Source organism: Pituophis catenifer, unplaced genomic scaffold (genome assembly GCF_029215685.1).
Source record: "Pituophis catenifer annectens isolate HBS135680 unplaced genomic scaffold, rPitCat1.0.hap2 SCAF_3, whole genome shotgun sequence".
NCBI classification, from domain to species: Eukaryota; Metazoa; Chordata; class Lepidosauria; order Squamata; family Colubridae; genus Pituophis; species Pituophis catenifer.
This window is the reverse complement of record NW_027256883.1, coordinates 152,536,496-152,551,952: the sequence shown is the minus strand read 5'-3', so window position 1 is coordinate 152,551,952 and position 15,457 is coordinate 152,536,496. Positions and strand designations below refer to the sequence as shown.

At 40.7% G+C, this 15,457-nt stretch overlaps 1 protein-coding gene across 1 annotated transcript; it reads left to right on the top strand.

Moving 5' to 3' along the window:
* Nucleotides 1–413: 413 nt before the first annotated feature.
* LRRC42 (leucine rich repeat containing 42) lies at nt 414–15,010 on the top strand. The gene is made up of 8 exons (XM_070939532.1): nt 414–624; nt 1,186–1,664; nt 2,771–2,902; nt 5,155–5,273; nt 7,596–7,684; nt 8,357–8,470; nt 14,141–14,225; nt 14,591–15,010. The coding sequence occupies exons 2-8, from the start codon at nt 1,201–1,203 to the stop codon at nt 14,842–14,844; spliced, it is 1,257 nt and encodes a 418-aa protein (XP_070795633.1). The 5' UTR covers nt 414–624; nt 1,186–1,200; the 3' UTR covers nt 14,845–15,010.
* The last annotated feature ends 447 nt before the right edge of the window (nt 15,011–15,457 follow it).

The window sequence follows — 15,457 nt, the reverse complement described above, 5'->3', positions numbered from 1 at the left end:
CTTCAACTCCCACAATTCCCTCGCTAACCGTGCTGGCTGGAGAATTCTGGGAGTTGAAGTCCGCAAAGTATTAAAATTGGCAAGCGTGGACACCTCTGCTGGTGACTAGTCCAACTCTCTGCAATGTGCAGGAAACCAATCCATGAGCAGTGGTTCTTTCAATTATATTGTAAGTAAATCCAAAGAGCTAGGTAAATTAGGAAAGGGTATGACGATGTGGTGCCCTTCCAAGCGTTGGACGTGAACTTTCAAAGGCCTTCTTCAACCCCGCGGGTTGGGAAATTAAGGAGTTCAAATTCACCCCCCCCACACACATTTCTCTTGTTCTCGGGAAACGGCTCTACATTTTTATCTCTAGGGTCTCCGCCCAGACACGCATGCGCATTGCTTTTTTCAGTCGCTCATCTCGCGGTCTAAAGTAGGGGCAAGTGATTCTTCTTTTACATTTTTGTATTTTCTGCGGTGGTTTCACAGAAACCTCCCTCGTTGGAAGGCGACGGATTGGGGGTGGGGGGGTGGATTGGATTCCCCAACTGCGCACCTTTCAGAGTGGATTTGTGGAGGCTGCTGCTTGTTTCCAATGTTCCCCTGCTGAAATCGAAACAAAACCTGGCTATATTGCATGTAAGTTGAAAGGATTTGCTAATTAACTAAAGTACTGGCAGCAAATGAAGCTTGATTGCTCTTTTGCAGTCATACGAATACCCTGTAAGCATCTTCAGAAGTTTCTTCGGACAACAATATTCTTTTTTTTTAAAGCTTCATGGCTTGGATTAATCTTGTTTTATAGACTAGTTGTTTGTCAACCTTGGCAACTTTTAAGATGTATGGACTTCAACTCCCAGAGTTCCACAGACAGCAAGCAAGCAAGCAGGCTGGCTGTGGAATTCTGGGAATTGAAGTCCACACATCTTAAAGTTGCTGGATTGAGAAATACTGCTTTAGATTATGATTTTAAAATGAGGACAGCTGTTAATGGATTTTTTTCTCTCCTGCAAGGACATAAAGACATACAACCATCTCTATGCTTTTGGGAAGCTCCTTCAGCTTAGGTGTTTAATATTAAAATATTTATGTATAAAAATACGCTGTATAAGTGAAAAAAACTAAAAGTGGAATAAATGTTGGAAATTTTATTCCGCTTCTTTAATACTTTACTTTGCTCATTTTGACTTTTCCTTCCAGAAATCTGAAAGCAGAATGTCATGCTATCTTAGTGCCGAAAATGTTCCAGAAGGAGAACCTGTATATGTTCGAGAGAATGGTCAGCTCTTCATGATAAATCAAGCTTCAGGAAGAGGAATCAATTATACTCCAAATTCAAGGCCTTCAAGATTGTTCTCCAAAGAATTCTCTGTTGAGCTTTGTGTCAACAAGGAAAATGACAATGGAAGGACAGATCATTTTATCTTTACTTACACAAAGGAGGGAAGTCTTCGTTATTCTTCCAAGTCTCTTTTCAGCCTAGTCCTGAGCTATATTGCTGACAATATTAATCATGTTGATTCACTGAATGACTTTCCAGAACAGATAGCAGAAAAGCTTTTCTATGCTGCAGATGCTAGGCAGAAATTCATGGAATCAAAAACAGGGCTTTGTGCTTTGCAGACGTTCACTAATGCTTATGGATGTTTAGTGCTTCAGAAACTATGCTTGAGAAATGGGTAAGCACATACTGTTTGCTAATAGTAGTATGTTTGTACTCTAATGAAGCATATATATATATATAATTTTATATATATATAAAGAAAATGTAAAATTGGAATGCTCTGTGAAAGTCAATGCAAATAGGATAGATTGAACTGCCTATCTCTATTTTTTGAACTGTTACATAACTGGAAACAGAAGTATTATCGCTTCATTTGCAGTTGAAGGATATTAATTAAATCTGAATTTAATCCTACTGGCTTTATATTTATAAGCTAATCTTATTAGTTTATCATTATAAGTTTTTAAATTTGTACTGCTGTTGTGGCTGTTTTGTTTGAGAAATAATGTTGTAAATGTATAAATAAGTTTACAAAAGATACAGGGTAACCTCCTTCAATTTAATTTACCCCACAAATGTGTTAAGACTTCATGCTCATTGAAAATTATAGAAATTGAAGTATTCCCCCCCCCCCAAAAAATAAAATACCCTATTTTCTATAGTATTACTGTAGATTTTAAATGTACAGGAATACAAACTTCTTAAACAGAGTCATCTGAAAATAAACTGTATTGACATCTAAAGAAAATGAATTAAGGCTTACTCCTTGCAGTTTTGCACCTAACTATTTTGATCCCAGCTGTACCTGCATCAAATTTGCCTTTTGTTGAGATGCTTTGTAAATTGTAAATGGGAAAAAAATGCTTTTATTGTAGTTGTGCTTTAGACAATAAGCAAAATCCTTGCTTTAATAGAACATGCACAAACAAGGGAGTAAGATTACTTCTGAGATCCTGACTGTATTGTATAATTTTACTATCACGTTTCTCCATGTGATAGTAAATCACATGGAGAAATGTGATTTCAATACTATATTGAAATGGAATTGAGCATAATTAGAAGTGGCTTAGGTTGGGCATTAACAAAATCTGTGGTTGCTTTTTCCAAAATATATGAGGCCCAAACTATTTTCCAACTACTTTCCAAACCAAACAAAATATTGTAAGAAAATAATCCTGTTTGTAAAGATGATTAGTAGTATTAAATTTTCAGCAACAGAAGACAGTGTCCAATACAATGTTAAGTTGTAGGAGCTTACATTTTTGTTTTTATTCTTTACAGTTCCCTAATTATCTCTGAAAAACTTGAAGAAATTAAATCTTTCCAAGGTCTGACATATTTGGATTTGTCCTGTTGTAAACTTGGAGATGACCATGAGCTGCTAGAGCATGTCACCAATGAAAGTCTGTCCAGGTACAGTAATAATAATTGTGAGAGAAATTAGCATTCTCATTTGTTTGTTTATTGCTCAAAGAACTAGGGCAACTGAAATCAGTTCCAGTTTTAATTATAACAAGCCTGAAATTTTTTTTATTTTTATTTTTTATTTTTATTTATTTTGATATGCCGCCCTTCTCCGGAGACTCAGGGCGGCTTACAATGCGTTAAGCAATAGCCTTCATACTTTTGTATATTTTATACAAAGTCAGCTTATTGCCCTCACAAACCGGGTCCTCATTTTACCCACCTTAGAAAGGATGGAAGGCTGGGTCGACCTTGAGCCTGGTGAGAATTGAACTCGCAGTAATTGCAGGCAGCTGGATGTTAAATGCTGCCTTAGTAGGAGGCATTAGCCTCCTACGCCACTCAGGCTTAGATAAATGCATTTATCTGTTACATATTTTACAAATGGAATAAATTATTACATATTTCACTTGTTGGAAATATTTTATTCGAATTGTTGATTTTTTATGTGCTAGCTGAAAGTATCTGCTAAATGCCACTATTTATTTATTTGTTAGATTTATATCCCAATTTCCATTTAGGAATTTAAAGTAGCATGCATAGCCCTTCTTTCTCCTCTGTTTTTCATCAAAGTGACAACCCTGTGAAGTAGATTGGGCTGAGAGAGAGAGACAGAGCCACTGACCCAAAGAGTTTCTAAGGCTCATCTAGATTTGATTCTGGGTCTTTCTGGTGACATCCCACACCTTACCAATTACAGGTAGTCCTTGACTTACAACCATTCGTTTAATGACTGATGAAAGTTACAAAGGCACAGAAACAAGTCACTTTTGACTGTTTTTCACACTTAATGACCATTGCAGCATCCCCACAGTTACATAATCTAAATTCGGACTCTTACCAACTGGTTCATATTTTATGACAGTTGCAGTGTCCCAAAGTCAGGCGATCCCCTTTTGCAACCTTATGAAAAACAAAGTCAATGTGGAGTCCAGATTCACTGAACAACCGTGTTACTAGCTTAACAACTGCAGTGATTCACTTTGCAAGTGTGGTAAGAAAAATAAAATGGAGCAAAACTCACTTAACAACTTCGTGCTTAGCAACATAAATTTTGGGCTCATTTATGGTCGTAAGTCGAGGACAATGACTGTATATTACCTTGGCATTCTCTATGCAGCTAATCATAAATAAGTGCTTTCTTCCTTCACAAGAATGCACCTCATGACAGGAAAAATGTAGAAGGAAGAACCAAAGGTGCTTTTTCCAAAAAGCAACTAGACTTTCTTGATTTTTTTCCCCTTTGATAAAGTTTTGCTTCTCATTCAAGAAGCTTCTTTAGTTCTAACTGGTTAAGAATTTCCATAGACACTTCCTTCCACAGAAGGAAGTACTTAAATTGTTCTGGTTTTTCTCCTTAATCTAATCTTGTATATATAGAGTTGAAATATATATATATATAGATCCCAGTCATCTCCCAGCCCTCAAATTTTAAGAGGGTATACAGAAGGTTCACATGCTATATCATGCTGAGCTGTAATGAAACCTGTTTATGATTTGGGATATTGTAACAATTCAGCAATTACAGGTTACTCCACATACCAGATTAACCAGAACGTGATTTAGTGCAGTATCTAAATCCGGTCTATAGTTCAAACAACAGCTGTTTCTGTGGAAATGTTCACCAACTTCTTCACTAAATAGTCCATGCAGAAATGTTGCCTGGACATGCACATATAGCACATGGACTGAGGATAGCTTTTGAAGCAGTCTTAAAAAGTTATGACTGCTTAAATATTTCAAAGAAAGGTACTTTTTTCATGCGAATGTCATACTTGTACTATAATCCATGTGATCCATTTCTTTTAAATGCTTTTTACAGCCTGTTTAATTAAATCATAAGTCTAGATTAATAGTGTCATAACTATTTAATTTATAATTCTTTGAAGTTTGTTCAAATTTGCAATTGCAGACATATACAACAAATTGGGTTAGATTAATAAATTAACTAGGTTTATTATTTATATACACTTACTTTAAGGTACTAAAATGTGTTTTCTGAATCTTAATGTTCTTTTTCTGAACATTATTAATGTATGATAATTGTGATTACATAAAGAGTTCAAGCTGGGCTTAAAATGAGAGAGGAAACCTGAAACAATAATTGATACTTTTCAGGAAATACTCTTTAATTATTCTTTAACAATTAACATTACTCCAGATATTTCTGTAAAAACTGCAATTTTTACGTTTTACTTCAGTCTAACTCACCTTCTCCTGAAAGATAACTGCTTATCAGATATTGGGCTTCGCAAAATGACAGCACGAGTTCGAGTGATGAAAAGAGGCCTTGAAAATCTCTCAGTATTGGATTTGTCTTGTAAGTATAAATTAAGATTAGAGAGCAGATATAGGCAGTCCTCAACTTACAACCATTCATTTAGTGACCATTTGAAGTTACACAGACACTGGAAAAAGTAATGTATGACCATTTTTTACACTTAGGACCATTGCAGCATCCACATGGTCATGTGAGCAAAATTCAGAAGCTTGGCAACTGGCAAGTATGACCAGTTTCAGTTTCCCTGGGTCACGTGATCATTTTTTACGATCTTCTAACAAGCAAAGTCAGTAGGGAAGCCAAATTCACTTAACCCTGTTATTAACTTAAGAACTGCAGTGATTCACTTTACAACTGTGGCAGGAAAGCATATAAAATAGTGCAAAACTCAGCAACTGTCTTGTTTAACAACAGAAAATTTGGGCTCAATTGTCATAAATCAAGGACTGCCTGTACCTTCCTTTCCTTAACTGAACTTTGAGAGACAAGTTACTATTTTTTGCTACATAGTCAGCAATGTTATCCTTCATGTTTGAGACAAATAGCATCAAGACTCAATAGATTATTCAAATACTTTGGAATGTTACTCAAGAGACTTCAAGTTCTCTGGGTGTGTCTTTATTTAAATGTCAATTTTCTTTAGTTGTTCTAGTTCTCTTCCAGATAAACTTTGAGGCAGTGCTGTTTGGAAATAGTTGGTTTCAAAATAGCAATCACTGATGGTTTTCAATATTTATATGAACTGTTCGAGGGACATTATCAGATAATCTGATGTTGGATATTATCTGCATGTGGTGACTTAAAAATCTATGTCCTTGTATCACCTCAAGTAATTAGCATAGCTCATTTGAATTCAGGTAATGGATTGGTTAAGGCTAATCTGGTGTTGGACCATAATATACTATCTAACTCTGGAGAAGATGTAGTACATTGAAACTGAATGTAGACAAGAGAGATCTCCCTCTACTGAACAAAATGATACTCTTCCAAAAGAAGTAGAAACATAGTGTGAGGTGCGTCTGGATCTATCTTTTTTTTCTGACCCTTTTCCTCTGCTGTAAATTGCTGAAAGACTTCAGTGGTCAAGTTAAATAAATGATTTGTTACTAATTTAATTCAATTCAGTTTAATGTATTAAGCTTATATGTTCCTAACTCCCTTGAGCAGTGGTTCCCAGTTTGAATACAGCAAACAAGATGGTACAATATCCTGGTTTGCTGGAGTTCTATGGAACAGGAGTTTTTGATAGCAAATATCTAAACTTTATTCATATGCAGTTAATCCTTGACTTACAACCGTTCGTTTAGTGATCATTCAAAGTTATAACGGCACTGAAAAAAGTGACTTATGACCGTTTTTCACACTTATTGCTGTAGCATCCCCATGCTCACGTGATCAAAATTCAGATGCTGGACAACTGACTTATATTTATGACGGTCGCAGTGTCTCAGGGTCATATGATCACCTTTTGTAACCTGACAAGCAGAGTCAATAGGAAAGCCAGATTCACTTAACAACTGTGTTACTAACATAACCACTACAGTATTCACTTAACAACTGTGGCAAGAAAGGACAAAAAAAAAGGAGCAAAGTTCACTTAACAAATGTCTCCGTTAGCAACATAAATTTTGGGCTCAATTGTGGTCGTAATTCGAGGACTACTTGTAGTGGGAAAGAAAAAGTGCAAATGCCTGTCCTGAAATTTGATATTTCTCCGTTTTTGTATCAGGCTTAGATGCCTGCTCTAATCCAACAGAACTCTGAGTGGTTTATATTCCTTTCCTACAATAACAATATTAAAACAATAAGACTGTATAACAAAATAATAATTTCAATAGCAAAACAATATTACATAGAGCTTAAAGCCACCCAGAACAATAACATACAGATCCTCTTCCAAGCCTTTCAAAAAAAGTTAGATTTTATGGCTTTCGTAAAATATAACAAAATTAAGGCTAATCTAACCACAAGAGGTAATATTTCAAAGAAGAGGGACTGCAGTCAAGAAGATATCATTTCATAAGCCTTGAACATGACAATGCCTGAAAGATGGGATCTAGAGAGCACCTACCCTACTCAATTTTATTGCTCCTATGTGTGACAGTCCATGGTTTGTTATATTACATTTTCTTATAATTCCTAAGACACCTCTTAATGTAACCGTACTTGCTAAAATATAGTCCTTTTTGGCAAGGAAATGAAGTTTTCTGAACTCATTTCAGTTAAGTAACAATAATAGCTTAATTGGCGTATTGTTTAGCATAGTGTCAATTAAGAAACATTTAAGTAACTTTATCTCTTGTATGCCCTTTAGCGTGTATAACAGGTTTAATTTTAACGCGATATTGTTTTTTTATATAGCTAATCCAGGAATCACAAATAAAGGAGTTAGGTATCTGCGTCCTTTCAAGAAGTTGAACTATTTGGATCTCTCTGGAACTGGCCTCAAGGTAAAAAGAAGCGTTTACTTTGTTTAACATCTAGATTTAGGCACATGAATATTTACACACACAGATACACCATACACTCTCACGTATAAAAAAGTCAACATTTCTGTTTTGTCATAAGTCTTGTCATTGACTTTGTTGTTTTATAGAATGGGTGGATTCACATATTAAAACATGATTTGTTTTAAATGTTGCCAGGAAACATGCTGATAAGATCTGGCAGAATCAGTGTGCTTTGAGTCCTTTCTGTAAAACAGTGTCTTTGATTGGGGCCTCCTCATGGCACATGCCCTCTGGAATGATATTCTCTGAAGACCCATGTATCACCCACCCTGATTATACTCCATGAGGTGGTGAAATCCTTGTTTCTAGGTCTTGGGACAGAGTAGCGTGAGAGCCCCGGTAGGATTTTGCTTGCTCTGACTTTGTTTTGTTTTACTGAGTTCCTCCAGATATATATCGTTTGTTTGCACCCAGAATCATCTGGAGCTAGGCATTCTTTCAATCAGTAAAAATAAATAAATGAGGTCAGTGTGGCCACCTCATTGCACTAAGCTATAAAGCATTGTTTACAAACAGAAAGGCTGAATTTAAACATTTTGCAAAACCAAACCATTAGACATCACTGTATGACACGAACATAGCCAATCTATTTTGGTTTCTCTTTATTGCTAGGGCACAAAAGAAGTCATTGATCAAATCCAGACGCTCATAGACCTAGTCCATTCAAAGATCCCTTTGAAAGAATTTGATCATAGCAGCTGCAAAACAGAAGGATGGGCAGAGCAGGTACTTCCTAAATTACAAATATCCATTTTTAATATATAATAAGATGAGTTTGTGAGTCGGAATGTTTTAAAATGTCAGGCTTCAATAACAAAGAACTATTTTCTTTAATGCTTAAATATTTTACTCATAAAGTATAACTGCAAGAAGATATGATGAAATGCAAACAAAATGTAACATTGCTTATATATAATTCCTTCCGGGTAGCAGACCAATATGGCGAATCTATATTGAATGCCAAGGCGAGGGGGCGATGTCTGGCATTTTCGAGGGTGTTGGGGGGCCAGCTGACCATCTTACAACCCCCGCCCAGCAAGCTGAAGCATAGCCGGCTCGATTGAGCCGTAGATGGAGCCGGAAGAACACCCGACCGCCGTGGAGATAGTTAGGGATGGCGCGGCGGGCGGTAAACGGCGGCGAACGTTGAAACCGAGGCCCAGCTGACTGTCATGAATCAAACGGCTGCGGGGCTGGAGCGGTTGAGGCAACGGTCAGCGATGTTGCTGTGGCGGTGGCGGCGCAGGCAGCGCCAGCGGCAGTCCCTGGGCTGCTGTAAACTTGATTTGCTGTGTACTGGGCGCTGCGGGCGGCGACGCAGGGGCAGCAGCCATGGATACGGAGGCGGAGCTGACCAAAATGACACTTACAACTGCGATGATGACACCAACAGCAGCAGCAACACCAGGAGGCTAGCTATGAGGATGCCCTCTCTAGACGATGGAGAGGGCTTTGCTGCAAGCAGTTACCCCCCCCCCCTCGATGTAATGGGGAGGGGGCCTGGACATTCACTTAATCACCTGAATTCAACTTAATCACCTGAATGGCCCTATCTAATAGAGCATGGTAGTGGTGGGGGCTGAGAACTGAAGACAATTTTTTGATCTTCCCCTGACTGCTTCTCCCCCCCCCCCCCTTACTAGACCTAGGCCTAGTTTGGCCATTCAGTGAAAAACTTGCAGCTATTCGATCAACTTATAGCCTTTATTTTAAATATCTTTTCCTCCTTGACTATCCTAGTTATCCTGATTATTTGATTTCATCTCTTCCGCCTGGATGCTCCACCTTGCTTTTTTCGACCTTATCTTCGGATTTTTGCTGGTATCAGAAAAGGAGGAAGCATAGACATCGAGAGTCTTGAACAATTTATTTGTAATATTTATACAAGTGGATGGGATGGACCATCTTCTCCTTTGTCTCTGTAACTCTGGACTGGTCGCCATGAGAGGGCGGTCATTGAGACTCTCATCCCCCTTTTTTTGACTAACTTATTTTAATCACAAGACTTTCCCATCACTGTAAGAGGGAGATGGTATTCCGATGTTCTATTATTTTAGCTTCCTTGTACAATTATCTACTTTACCCTTTTTGTCTTAACCATCTGTTTTAAACCATCTTTAACACCTTAAGAAGAAAATGGCCTTTCATCGCCTCCAATTCTATCTCACCTCCGATGTATTCAATAACAGAACTCCTAGCACTGCGAGATTCCCCCCTCTCGCAAGTTTGGCCCTCCCAGTTATCTAGGGCCGCCCTCAAGGACGGGTTTTGGAACCCTGAGAGGTGGTATGCTAAGAACCGGAAGCTTTGGGGTTTTTTAGATAGTTTTTCAAATTCTATTTTAAGGGGATCTGGGAGGAGGGTGGTTTCCAATGTAAATAATGAGGCTGTGGGGCCTCCCGGGAGGGGGGTGGGTTGTATGGGTTCAGGGATTAACCCGCGAGGGACGGGGTCTAGTCCATCTGAAGAGCACGGCGGAGGAGATGCTGAATCTGGGGCCAAGGAGAGGGTTAGAGCTTGTGCTGTTGATACACATTACATCAGTACTGTAGGTGGGAGGGGCAGATATGGCGGGAGTAGGGGGCCACATCAAGTTGCGGGAGTGCGCGCTCGCTGTCTTCAAGCGGTGGCACGCTCCGGCCCCCAATGCTCTTCTCGTTCCCCAGGTGGCACAGACCCTCAGGCCCTGGGCCTTCGGCTGATGCTATGCAATGCCAGGTCCGTGGTAAATAAAGCCCCCCTCATTTGTGATCTTGTTCAGGAGGGGGGAGCGGACCTGGTGGGTATTACGGAGACCTGGTTGGGCCAGGAAGGGGGAGTCCCTCTCGTAGAGATGTGCCCACCCGGTTTCCGGGCATTTCATCAGCCAAGGTCACAGGGAAGGGGCGGGGGGGTGGCAGTTATCATTAAAGAGGGTCTTAGTCCGAGGGAGGCCACTGTTCCTCAGACGGCTGGATGTGAGTCCCTCCTTGTGAAGTGGGGTCATGGGGTGCAGATGGGCCTACTGGTTACGTACCTGGCTCCCTGCCACGTGGCAGCGGCCTTGCCTGAACTACTCAACGTTATAGCCGCGGTGGCGATTGATACCCCTAGACTTATGGTCATGGGGGACTTCAACCTGCCATCCATCGGTGAGGCGTCTGAGGTGGCTCAGGAGTTCATGGCTTCCATGACGGCCATGGACCTGACCCAATTAATTCATGGCCCTACTCACACGGGGGGAAACACGCTGGACCTGGTTTTTGTCTCTGGTCAGTGGCTGAGTGGTCTCGAGATAGGGGATATAGCGATCGAGCCCTTGTCATGGTCAGATCACTCCCTCCTTCGCTTTGACCTTCGAACCGCCACACCCCGCCGCAGGGAGGCGGAACCGATGAGGTGGTTCCGCCCCAGGCGCCTGATGGACCCGGATAGGTTCCAGACGGAGCTTGGGCCATTTCCTGAGGCTCTGGCACATGGCTCGACTGAAGACCTAGTGGCTGCCTGGGATAGGGCGGCCGCTGGAGCTTTGGACCGGGTCGTGCCTTTGCGGCCTCTGACCCGGCGTCGATCTCACCTGGCTCCCTGGTTCACCGAGGAGCTGAGGGAGATGAAACGCCGGAAAAGACGCCTGGAGAGCAGTTGGAGAGCCAGCCGTTCTGAATCTGACCGAACACTGGTAAGGTCTCATATTAAGACCTACCTGGTGGCAATAAAAGCGGCAAAATGTAACTATTTTTCCGCTCTTATTGCATCATCAGATAATCGCCCAGCCGCCCTGTTTAGGGTGACCCGCTCCCTGCTCCACCAGGAAGCGCGGGAGGACCCCTTGGAGGGTAGAGCTGAGGACTTTGTACAATATCTGTATGACAAAATCGCTCAGATTCGGGAAAATTTGGACTCTGACTGGGTAGATTCGGGAGGGAGGATGGAGGCAAGTCTTGAGAATATTATCTGGGAAGAATTTGATTCTGTGACTCCGGAAAACGTGGACAAGATACTGGGCAGACTGAGCGCGGCCACATGTTTATTGGACCCGTGTCCCTCCTGGCTGGTGCTGGCCTCTCGGGAGGTTACACGAGGCTGGCTCCAGGGGATTATAAATGCTTCCTTGAGAGAGGGTGCCTTCCCCACCGCCTTGAAGGAGGCGGTGGTGAGGCCTCTCCTCAAGAAGCCTTCCCTGGACCCAGCAGTGTTGGCTAATTACCGTCCAGTCTCCAACCTTCGCTTCGTTGCGAAGGTTGTTGAGAGTGTGGTAGCGCGACAGCTTCCTCAGTACTTGGATGAATCGGCTTATCTAGATCCGTTCCAGTCGGGCTTCAGGCCTGGATACAGCACGGAAACGGCATTGGTCGCATTGGTAGATGATCTCTGGAGGGCCCGGGACAGGGGTTGTTCCTCTGTCCTGGTCCTATTAGACCTCTCAGCAGCTTTTGATACCATCGACCATGGTATCATGCTGCACCGGTTGGAAGGGTTAGGGGTGGGGGGCACCGTGTTGCGGTGGTTCTCCTCCTTTCTCTCTGATCGGTCGCAGTCTGTGTTGACAGGGGGGCAGAGGTCGACCCCGAGGCCCCTTGTATGTGGGGTGCCACAGGGGTCGGTTCTCTCACCCCTTCTGTTCAACATTTATGTGAAGCCGCTGGGTGAGATCATCCGTGGTTTTGGGGTGAAGTATCATCAGTATGCTGATGATACTCAGCTATACATCTCCACCCCGGACCACCCCAATGATGCCCTTAAAGTGATGTCCCAGTGCCTGGAGGCTGTACGGATCTGGATGGGGAGGAACAGACTCAGGCTCAACCCATCCAAGACCGAGTGGCTGTGGTTTCCGACGTCCCGATATAGTCAATTGGTGCCATCACTGACTATTGGGGATGAGTCATTGCCCCCCATGGAGAGGGTTCGCAACTTAGGCGTCCTCTTGGACTCACGGCTGTCTTTAGAAGAACACTTGACGGCTGTGGCCGGGAGGTCTTTTTATCAGGTTCGCCTGATTCGCCAGTTGCGTCCCTTTCTGGATCGGGACTCGTTAAATACGGTCACTCATGCCCTCGTCACTTCACGCCTGGACTACTGTAATGCTCTCTACATGGGGCTCCCCTTGAAGAGCACCCGGAGGCTCCAGCTGGTCCAGAATGCGGCCGCGCGGGTAGTTATGGGAGCAGCATGGCGCTCCCATGTGGCTCCCCTCCTGCGCGAGCTGCACTGGCTCCCTGTGGTCTTCCGGGTGCGCTTCAAGATCTTAGTTACCACCTTTAGAGCGCTCCATGGCTTAGGACCAGGGTACTTACGAGACCGCCTTCTGCCACCAATAGCCTCTCACCGCCCAGTACGCTCCCATAGAGAGGGGCTTCTCAGGGTGCCGTCAGCCAAACAGTGTCGACTGGCGGCCCCCAGGGGGAGAGCCTTTTCTGTGAGGGCACCCACCATCTGGAATGAGCTCCCCCCAGAGATACAGAAGATTCCGGATCTGCGCACTTTCCGCCGTGCCCTCAAAACATTTCTGTTTCAGCAGACCGGCCTGGCCTAACTTTCCCTTTATATTGCTTTTTTGATTTTATTTTAAACTGGGATGTCTTGAATTATCTAGGACCAGAGTGTTTAGTATATTTTAATTGGTTTTTTTTTTTTTTTTTTTTTTTTTTTTTTTTTTTTTATTAACGTTTGTATTACATGTATTTTTATCGTTCGCTGTTCACCGCCCTGAGTCCCTCAGGAATAGGGCGGTATATAAATTTAATAAATAAATAAATAAATAAATAAATATAATCAAAAAATATACAAAATAGTAATTAAATGAGTAACATTTGAAGAAACATATATAATATGTAGAACTAGCTCAGTCCTTTGACATGTTATTAAATCTAGCTATGTAGCTCATGTTAGTCCATCTTCTCAGTTTTTATACAATATATTATTTCAGCATGACAGTTATATAATAGATTCTTAATATTCTGTTATTTAGATGCATTAAAGTAATACATATAGATAACTGGACATTCTATCAGTATTAATTATAGTTTTGTATACTAATATTACAAGTATTATGTTATATATTATTTCTAAACCCCCCTTCTCCCTCAAAGGGCTCTACAATATATTATATAATATATTGTAAAGCCCTTTGAGGGAGAAGGGAGGTTTAGCAATATAAATAAATAATGATTATTTAACAAGAAATGTATTTTTAAATGAAGTATTAATTTTGGTTTAAGACTGTAAAAATGATAGTTATTACAGAGATTATAATACATATTCTTTCAATTCAGTTAACTATCACTTCGTTTTTGACATTAATGACACTTGTTCATCCTAACTATCATAATTTATACACAATTAAGTAATATTTTGCATTTAGGTTGATTGTCATACAAAAATCAGTACACTCACTATTGAAATTAACTTTTTCAGGTTATCTTGCAGTGGAAACATGCAGTCCTAGAAGTAGTTAACTCCAAAGAAAGTATAAAATCTAGATTAGCAGCACAACATTTCTGTAAGTAATTGAATAAAGACAGTCGTTTCCAAGCTAAAACTACTTTTAAAAAACCGAGGTATATTTTTGCTCACTGAAGCTGTGAGCTCAAGGAGTTGTACAGACACAGATGGTAACAGTTAACTTGAAATGGATTTTTTTAAAACTGCTCTCTCCTTATGAAATAAGATTCCTCCTTTCCTCAGGCTTCATTTAAAATGACTGGAAGAATTAAAGCACTAATCCTTTGAACATTTGGAAGCCTTCAAAATGCTTTATCTATATAAGTTAATGTTCTTTTCTTGATGCTGTTAGCCAAAACATAACAACATAAAAATGCAGTTGTGGCCATTTCATGAGAGGGTTATTGTTTTTGTTGTTTGCAGATGGAAAAAGACCCAAAGCAGAAGGATCTCCAGAATCACTGTTAGGGGAAAAGCAAAGAGAAAATTATGAGAACTTGCAGTTCTACAAAGAAAGAACAGAGACATCAGATAATCCTTTACCGCAAAGAGACATGGAAATGATTGAAAAATTCCCAAAGAGAAGGAGAATTGCAGGGGAGCAGAAAAAACGTCCCCTTCAATCAGAACTCTTTAGCTTTTCACAGACAGAATGGGACCTGCTAAACTCTTATTGAATAAAGTGAACATTTTAAACTAACTGGCTGATGTTCAGCTTTGTGTCTCATGGAAAATAAATGGTGCATTCTATTTTTGCAGTTGATGGACTGGAAAGAAATCAACTTGAAACCACTGTAAAGAAAATGAAACACTTGCTATACTTCTATACATACAATAAATGAGCTGGGTGAACATAAGGTGGATTCACTGAGAAACTGCTGGAAATGATACTAGCTATGATTCAGTTTTGCCCCTGGTGTTGATTTTTGTTGCGTATCTTAATTCATGCAAGTCATTCTTGCGTGATGTAACCTCTGTATGTTGTATCTGAAGAAACAGGGCAAGACTTAACCACAAGAAATCAAATATAGTACAGTAAACAAAAGGGCTGAAAAGTGTTATGTTTATGTCAATTGTGATGTTCAAAAATATACATTTGTACTTTTTGAAAAGAAAAGTAATACAAGACTGCTTGTGCAGTTTCGGGTTTCAAAATTTGGAGCTCGCCAACTAAGTTTGACCTTTCCATATTATAAACTGTCCTGTTCCAGGCCAAGCACATCCAAATACATGAATGGGTGGCTTTATTCTCTTCACTAAATGAGGCATGCAAACCCACACACTTGCAGT

Bases quoted from the DNA above. Each gene is read 5' to 3' on its own strand.
- LRRC42 (XM_070939532.1), top strand. From the start codon at position 1,201: ATGTCATGCTATCTTAGTGCCGAAAATGTTCCAGAAGGAGAACCTGTA. The intron at 5,274-7,595 runs GTAAGTATAAAT...TTTTTTATATAG, and splicing joins CTCAGTATTGGATTTGTCTT to CTAATCCAGGAATCACAAAT. The intron at 8,471-14,140 runs GTACTTCCTAAA...TAACTTTTTCAG, and splicing joins CAGAAGGATGGGCAGAGCAG to GTTATCTTGCAGTGGAAACA.